Raw genomic sequence first — 9,096 nt, 5'->3', positions numbered from 1 at the left:
TTGTGGATTCAAATGCCTCTTCTGACTACCACTTTCTCCGATAAAAGAGAATTCCGTACCAACATAGTGATTATTCTATAACTGTATTATCATGCAATCCAAATACTTTCACCAGGACTGGATACTTGATTCCAAAGATTGTTTGGAAGATCCCTACGTTTTTACTGGTTGTTTATATTGTAAGAAAGTAACTATCATTTGTACATATGCTTAATTTTCTAACATCAGTAAAAATTACGACTGGTTCCAATTCTTTCTGGAGGAGGAAACGGCAACCCACTCCAGTATTCTTGCCTGGAGAATCCCATGGACAGAAGACTTGGTGACTGAACCACCACCACTTCCTTCCAAAATCTAGTAAAGAGTCTGGGGCAGCACGGTCTTCTAAGTTTCACTATTTATGGCTTCTAGTCATTTTTATTGTTTCTTGCCTTCTCAACATTCAGAAAATGAAGATCATGGCATCCGGTCCCACCACTTCATGGGAAATAGATGGGGAAACAGTGGAAACAGTGTCAGACTTTATTTTCCTGGGCTCCAAAATCACTACAGATGATGACTGCAGCCATGAAATTAAAAGACGCTTACTCCTTGGAAGGAAAGTTATGACCAACCTAGATAGCATATTCAAAAACAGAGACATTACTTTGCCAACAAAGGTTCGTCTAGTCAAAGCTATGGTTTTTCCTGTGGTCATGTATGGATGTGAGAGTTGGACTGTGAAGAAGGCTGAGTGCCGAAGAATTGATGCTTTTGAACTGTGGTGTTGGAGGAGACTCTTGAGAGTCCCTTGGACTGCAAGGAGATCCAACCAGTCCATTCTGAAGGAGATCAGCCCTGGGTGTTCTTTGGAAGGAATGATGCTAAAGCTGAAACTCCAGTACTTTGGCCACCTCATGCGAAGAGTTGACTCATTGGAAAAGACTCTGATGCTGGGAGGGATTGGGGGCAGGAGGAGAAGGGGACGACAGAGGATGAGATGGCTGGATGGCATCACCGACTCGATAGACGTGAGTCTGAGTGAACTCCGGGAGTTGGTGATGGACAGGGAGGCCTGGTGTGCTGCGATTCATGGGGTCGCAAAGAGTCGGACACGACTGAGTGACTGATCTGATCTGATCCATTCTTAACCGAGTAACTGATAGTCATTTCTTTCTTGGTAAAGTGACTCAACTATCATTAAAGCTGTGTGCTGTGCGTGCTCAATTGCTCAGTCGTTCCCCAGGGATGAGGGGAGGGAAGGGATAAACTGGGAGACTGGGATTGACATACACACACTGCTATATGTGAGGTGGGTAACTAATGAGGACCTGTTATACAGCCCAGGGGACGCTACTCAGGACTCTGTCATAGCCTACATGGGAGGAGGATCTAAAAAAGGCGTGAGTGTGTGTGTGTGCGTGAGTGTGTGTGTGTGCGTGAGTGTGTGTGTGTGCGTGAGTGTGTGTGTGTGCGTGTGCGTGAGTGTGTGTGTGTGTGTGTGAGTGTGTGTGTGTGCGCACGAGTGTGTGCGTGTGTGAGTGTGTGTGCGTGAATGTGCGTGTGTGAGTGTGAGTGTGTGTGTGTGTGTGAGTGTGTGTGTGTGACTGATTCATTTTGCTGTATACTTGACGCAAACACAAGACTGTAAAGCAATTATCCCCCAGTAAAAATGTTTAGAAAGCTTAAGTGAACAGTGATAATAGCAACAGCCAACACCTGTAGATCATCAGCCACAGGAGGACGGGCGAGGGGTTCTAAATCAGCCACCCGGGCTGGGTCCTGACCCTCTTCGTTTCTCCTCAAGGCCGGACGCTGTGTCTACAGGCTCCTTAGACGTCACACTGTCTTTTAAAAAGGCATGCCATGTGTTCAGCTTCTAGATATCAATGTTGTTATTTTTGTTTTCAGAAGGAACTTGAGTTGGTCCAACAGGGAATGCTTTTTTTTAAAAAAAAAAATCTAGAAATATATTTATTTTCGTTTACCTTTCCTTCTTGAAGGCCACGGTCACTCCTGTCAATCCCAGCGGAAATGCCCAGTGATGCTGGGATCTTCCACGTGAGGCCTGGCTGAGGGGCGACGGCACAGGGCCCATCTTCACGTGATGTTTCCTTCCTGTGGATGTGCTCTGTGGCTAGCCTTATGAAAGTTGGAATAAATTTTGGAAGCCCAATTAAATACATCCCTGAAAATTACTTGACAATTGCTGCAGAGTATGCTGAATTAGCAGAGAAGGCAATGGCACCCCACTCCAGTACTCTTGCCTGGAAAATCCCATGGATGGAGGAGCCTGGTGGGCTGCAGTCCATGGGGTCGTGAAGAGTCAGACACGACTGAACGTCTTCACTTTCCCTTTTCGCTTTCATGCATTGGAGAAGGAAATGGCAACCCACTTCAGCGTTCTTGCCTGGAGAAACCCAGGGATGGGGGAGCCTGGTGGGCTGCCGTCTATGGGGTCGCCCAGAGTTGGACACGACTGAAGTGACTTGGCAGCAGCAGCATGCTGAATTAGCAAATTAGTAAGACTCCCAACCGGGAAGGCTGGTAACCACCAGCTAGTGTTTTTACGAGACTGTCTAACTCCTGCGAAGCGTTATTTATGGGCAAAGGGGGCAAGCGGAATGAAAAGGTCCCTGTTGATTTTCATAATTTCTACCATCCTCTGCATTTGGTGTGTGCGTGTTCTTTCTTACAAATGACATTCATGCTACTGGAGTCAGCAGGTGTCTGTCCAGGGCTGTGTTTCTGTCCAGAAGGGCGGAGGCCTCTCTGGGATTAGCAGAGCTCCCGCCGTCGGGATCCCATGCACTTTCCCCAGCAGAGATGGAATGTTAGTTGGGAAGCCTGCAATAATTTACTTTTCATAATACAGAGACGCTGTTTATTTTGTACTCAGCCAGTTTTTTTCTTCCTTGTGAATAACTTCTGGTGAAAAGAAGCCGCCCTTCTGGTGCGGCGACATGGCTCTGTAGTACTGGAGATAGGACTTGGCTGGTTTGGGTTCTGAAGACCTTTCGTGTCCTTCTGGACCAAACTGCAGGATGTTAGTACATAAAGAGGGTTCTGGAAGCCTCTCTGGGGGTCTGAGTCTCCATCCGAAACGCTGTCCCCTGTGCCCCAGCCCCTCCCTGAAGAAGGCAGGTGTGGACCAGGGCCTCCTGGGCCCAGTCTCCCTGGACCTCTGGGTCCCGGTGGGCGTGGACCCTCTCTGGGTCCCGGTGGCTGGGGTCCCTCTCTGGGTCCCGGTGGCATGAGGGCCCTCTCTGGGTCCCGGTGCCTGGGGACCTCCGGATTCATCGTTAGACTCTCCCCGGTCTCCTGGGGGTGTGCTAGCTTCACTGCCACACAAACGACCACAGATGGGGGCCTTAGACAGTAGAAGTGTCTCATCTGACCGTTCTGGGGGCTGGGGCTGAGGTCCAGGTGTCGGCAGGGCCCCAGAGAGGGCCTGTCCCAGGCTGTTCTCTGGTTCTGCCGGTTCCCTGGCTGTGGCCGCAGGACCAAGCGTCCCCGGGCCTTCTCCCCAGGCCCATATGTGTCCACATCTACCCTGCTTTACAACTTTTAAAAAATGTTTATTTTTACTTATTTGGCTGTATTGGGTCTTAGCTGTGGCAGGTGGGATCTAGTTCCCTGACCAGGGATCGAACTCGGGCCCCCTGTGTTGGAAGCACAGAGTCCTAGCACCTGGAGCACCAGGGAAGCCCCCCACATCTCCACCTTTTGTAAGGATGTTGGATTAGGGCCACCCTACTCCCCCTGTGAACTCATCTTCACCGACGACAACTACAAAGGTCCTCCTTCCAGCCAAGGTCGCATTTGCACTTCAGTGTGTAAGCCGTGTGGCGGAGGGGGCTGGGGAAAGGACACTTCAGCCTGTGACAACGGAAACTGTGCCCGTTTGTTAAAATGAAAACGGATTTGGTTTTGGTGTGTTTGGAGAGATGCGTGAAACCTGGAGAGTGAAATACCAAGGCTGGTGGTCACTTCCCTAGAAATGAGTAATTCTCTTCACTTTCCCGAATTCTCTGGTCATGGCAACCAGCCAGACAGAACAGCCCAGGGTATACCGCCGGGTCATTTCTCCAGGGAGTCAAGCCCGTCTTGTCATCTCAAGCACTGGCTGACTCGGCATCAGCCTCGGGCCCTCCCCTTGGGTCACGAGACACCCTTACACCCACGTTACCAGTCTCGCAATTTTAAGATTTGCGGGGCGGTGAGGGGTTTGGCTGGGGGCTGGCTTCTGGGACTCTGAGATCAGCTCGCACGCTTCCTGTCACAGTGTCCGTGACCAAGAATGACGGTGGCTCTGGGGACGCTCCCGCTGCTTTCCGTCTGCAGGGTTTGCTTCGTTACAGACCCACTTCTGCAAGGATGCGCCAACGGCTTTTTCTCCTTGGAAACTGATGCTTGTGTTCTTGTTGACAAAGTCGTTCAAGTCTTCTGGGACTGAGGACACGGTTTCTTTTCCCTCTATGTGGGCCTTTATCCTCTTAGGTATCTGGATGGGATCATCACTTCCTTTAGGCTTCCCCAGTGGCTCAGCGGTAAAGAATCCACCTGCAATACAGCAGCCACAGGAGACGCGGGTCAATCCCTGGGTCAGGAAGATCCCCTGGAGGAGGGTATGGCAACCTACTCCAGTATTCTTGCCTGGGAGAATCCCAAGGACAGAGGAACCTGGTGAGCTACAGTCCACGGGGCTGTAAAGAGTCAGACACCATCGAAGCGACTGAACATCCCTTCTTTGTTTGGAGAACTAGTCCATGTCTCATTGTTGGATCTCCTAATTTGAGATTTGCAAGCGGGGTGATCTTTTACTGCACCAATACATCTGTTTGAAAGTTGTCTTTTAAACTGTTTTTTACATTTTGGTTTCTATGGAGTCTGTTCTTCTTTCCTGTCCATCCAGCACGCCAGGTACCAAGTCTGGCAGGTGGCATCCGTGAAGGTGTGTTTCAGAGGCAGTGGTGCAGAGAGTGGGACACGGGGTCCCGGGTGCAGAACCCGTCCCGCCCCCTCGATTCATCACTTGACTCCTCCCTGCTCCTCTGCTTCACCTTCGAAGCTGCTGAATAGACTTCCGTCTCTTTATTAGTGTCACATTTGCATCATTTAAAAGGAGACGCCATCTAAACGATGAGCCATATTTTCAGCATTCACCCATCAGACTCCTAGCTGTGCCTGTGATACGAGCTCCTCTGTGTCTGCAGACAGCTGGTCTGACCTGTGTGGTTCCAGCCCCTCGCCCCAGGACGCAGGTGGCTGGTCCCTCACCAGAGGTCCCACCCCCTGTCCTTTTCTTCCTTGTTCCTCCCCCAGGTGAAAAGACCAGCGCTTCCCTTCTGTCTGCCCCCTCTCAGAATACTCATGGAAAATTCCAGAAAGTGGAGGTTTTATGAACTCCCAGTAAGGAAGCCCACTTCATTTTCTCCCCGCAACTCGGCTTCCAGAGCTTGCTGTGCTCAGTCCTTCAGACGGAAAAGTCCCGACATCTCTTTAGCACTACTTTTTATACCAATGATTTCCTTTTCTTTATTACACAAACCCCATTTCGGTTCACCTGTTATTAATCTTGAATTTTAAAAAATCTTGACCTATTAAAACGCAGAGACATCACTTTGCTGACAAAGGTCCGTCTAGTCAAAGCTATGGTTTTTCCAGTAGTCATGTATGGATGTGAGAGTTGGACCATAAAGAAGGCTAAGCACCAAAGAACTGATGCTTTTGAACTGTGGTGTTGGAGAAACTCTTGAGAGTCCCTTGGACTGCAAGGAGATCCAACCAGTCCATCCAAAAGGAGATCAGTCCTGAGTGTTCATTGGAAGCGCTGATGTTGAAGCTGAAACTCCAATACTTTGTCCACCTCATGCGAAGAGTCAACTCATTGGAAAAGACCCTGATGCTGGGAAAGATTGAGGGCAGGAGGAGAAGGGGATGACAGAGGATGAGATGGTTGGATGGCATCACTGACTCAGTGGATATGAACCTGAGCAAACTCTTGGAGATAGTGGAGGACAGGGAGCCTGGCATGCTGCAGTCCACCGGGTCGAAAAGAGTGGGACATGGTTTAGCGACTGAGCAACAACAACCGTGACCTTTTAAGTTATGCCCCAAATTACCTTAATTGGTGAACACATTGGAAGCCTTCACTCTCTCCATCCATCAGTGAATGTCACCTCTGAAGATAGACAATACTGCTATTACTTTTATTTTGAGTAAAAATACTTACTGGCCCCATTATGAAGAAAGATAAAGTGACTTTTGTAAATTCACACTAAGAATGGAAACTTTTCTGTTAATTCGGACTATATTTTCCCTCTGAAACATGCAGGGTCTGGAATTTGAGCTAGTTTGTGGTCATTGTTGGGGCTTCCCTAGTGGTTCAAATGGTAAACACTCTGCCTTCAGTGCAGGAGACGTGGGTTCAACCCCTGGGTCGGGGAGATCCCCTGGAAAAGGGAATGGCAACCCACTCCAGTACTCTTGCCTGGAGAATCCCATGGACAGAGGAGCCTGGTGGGCTACAGTCCACGATTTGCAGAGTCAGACACAACTGAATGAGTGGTTATTGTTGGTTTTTTGTTTTTCTAACGAATTGGATTTCTTTGTGATTTTTATAATGATGAAAAGGACAAAGATATTATTGGTAAGTTTTGGAAGCAGTAAGGCATTTCTTAGATATTTTTTCCCCAGAGTAATTTGCTATAGTAATGTAATAGTAATAGTAATTTGCTATAGAAATGAATACTTATTCCAGAAGCAACATTAAATTGTATTAGACTTTACCACCATTTCCCAAAGGAGGAAACCAAAAATCACATTAGCCTTAGAAATCTGGAGAGATGAATGTATTTCCACGTGCTGATATCTTTTATTCTAAGACAGAGACGGTGTGAGGAAAAGTACAAAGACCAAAATGAGAAAAAAAGAGAGACCCAAAGGAGGGAAATGTTCCCTTAGAAAATCGCACTCCTGGCTTCCCTTCTGCAGGAAACTGGGATCACAGAGCCCCAGCTGACTCAGCCGGACTTCACTTCCGGTTCTGCCACTGGGGGCCGTGTGACTCTGGGCTCGGTCCTTCTCTCTGAGCCTCAGGGTTTTCTCGTCTACCAGACGGGATGGTGAAATCCGCATCACATAGGACATTAAACAAGACGCTGTTCTCGGTGCACAGAGCGTCCTCCCTGCAACTTAGCAAACGTCTGATGTGTGTAACCGCCCCTCTCCCCAGTCCTTGTTCCGAGTCCAGCAGGATCCTTGTTCTGAGCCCCTCGCCTGGGAGTTGACCCGCCCAGCACTTCTCATCCTGTCTCCCAAGACCAGCAGGGCTGCCAGCTCCCGAGGTGCGGAGGCCGCCGGCCTGCCCCAGGACGGCCTTGGCTGGAGCAGGACTAGCCGCAAGCCGCGGCCCCGGCCCCCCCAGCCCCACCTCCTTTCCTTTTCCCTGGAGAGGGAGTGCTTCCCTGATGCTTGGGGGGTCGAGGGGGGGCACCCAGGCCGAGGTGCTGCCCCAGTTGCCCCTCCAGCGGCAGTTCTCTAATGCAGAGTCTCTGAAACGCTGGTGCAGGAGAAGCAGCTCGCGAGCACCTGGCCTCTGGCCTTGGACGCCCCTAGGGTCCCCGCTGGCTGCAGGTGGTTGTAGGGGGCTCAGCGCAGTCCTTGGCGAAGGGAGGGGTGTGTGCACGCGTGTGCACGCGCGCGTGCGAGGGGAGGGAGAGGGCAGAACCTGCCGCACGGCCCCCTCCTCGCCACCCCTCCTCCCCCAGCCCTCGTTGCTATGCGGTTTCTATGGCAGCAGCATCCTCAGACCCAACTTTCACCCGTCGTTTAAAGCCAATTAAGGTAAAATGGTGGGGGGAGGGGGAGTGGCCGCTCCGGGGAGGGGGCGAGGCAGCGAGTCCAATCTGAGGCCGAGCCGGCGCGCACTCCGGGAAAGTCGCAGCGCGCATCCCGAGGCTGCAGCCTGCCTCCTCCTCCGGCTCGCAGCGCCGGCCAGCGGGAAGCGGCCGAGCCCCTGGAGCAGCCCAGGGGTGGCGTGACGACCGTCGGGGGCGAGGACACGCCGGCGGAGCAGCCACACTGAAGACCCCCGGCTCCCTCCCCAGCCCCCGGGCCCGAGGACCGGGACCGGCGCCCGCGGCCGTCCCAGCAGGACTGCGTCCTCGCCGGCTCCCTTCTTCCAGCGCCGCCCGCCTCTGCCTGCGCTCCGGCATCCTGTCTGGATCTCTGCACTGCTTGGCGCCTCCGGTCATTTGCTTTCTTCCTGTCCATACTTGATCTTGATCGGAGGGAAAGTTTTCAAACATGCCCATTGCACAGTTGCTGGAGCTATGGAAAAAGATAGAGGTGGAGCCCATGGAAATAGAGGTGAGTCCAGAGAAGGAAAGTGTGGTACTTTTTCTACAGTATCCTTAAAAACCCTAACTCTGCGGCCAGTGGGCAGTCTGTGTACTCTAAAGAAATCATATTTATTGAGCGACTACTATGTGGTAGAGTCTGGGATGTTTAATTAGTATAGGTGTGTGTGTTGTGTTTATATACACATATAAACTGTACATATGTGTGTGCACACACACCCACACAAGGCGTGTGTGTGGTGTAAATACATGAATGAAAATGAATGAAGAAAAAAATGGCTGCTCTTCAGCCAAACTTCAGGATGCATCTTAGAGTGTGTGCCTTAAAAGAGTCTCCCTGCTTTCAGACTAAGCTACATCAGTTTATTTCCTTCAACAAGTGGCTTTAAATTATAAGCCCTCCAACTGCTACAGTGAAGGATGAAACCAGAAGGCGAAGCAAGTGATGAGCTCTGCTTTAAAACACAAGGCGTAGATGATGCAACCTTAACCGGGTGCGTGTTTGAATAAAGAGGAGAGACTGAGGATGAAAAGATAATGAAATGCACATGTCAGCGGCCCGCCCACAGGGCTGCCTGGCAGGTGGGAGGCAGGTGTGGTTCTGCTTGACTTGTGCTACCCTAGGGACGCAGAGCTCTCCTTTCTTGGAATTTCGTTTGTTTAGTTTGAATTCTAGAACATCAACGTATATTTTTCCTGGAAGAGAAAGTTCCCCAAAGTTATTAAGTCTATTGAATTATTTAATATACCTGTG

General features: G+C 50.5%; 1 protein-coding gene across 1 annotated transcript in view; it reads left to right on the top strand.

Moving 5' to 3' along the window:
- The first annotated feature begins 8,217 nt into the window (after positions 1–8,217).
- Positions 8,218–9,096, top strand: part of RPS6KA2 (ribosomal protein S6 kinase A2) — a 334,507-nt gene continuing 333,628 nt past the window's right edge. The window contains exon 1 of the mRNA XM_061428531.1: positions 8,218–8,352. Within this exon, the coding sequence (XP_061284515.1) occupies positions 8,290–8,352 (63 nt within the window). The 5' untranslated portion in view covers positions 8,218–8,289. The remainder of the gene's footprint in view (positions 8,353–9,096) is intronic.

The sequence above is a fragment of the Bos javanicus genome, chromosome 9 (genome assembly GCF_032452875.1).
Source record: "Bos javanicus breed banteng chromosome 9, ARS-OSU_banteng_1.0, whole genome shotgun sequence".
Taxonomy (NCBI): domain Eukaryota; kingdom Metazoa; phylum Chordata; class Mammalia; order Artiodactyla; family Bovidae; genus Bos; species Bos javanicus.
This window is presented reverse-complemented; position numbering and strand designations above follow the sequence as displayed.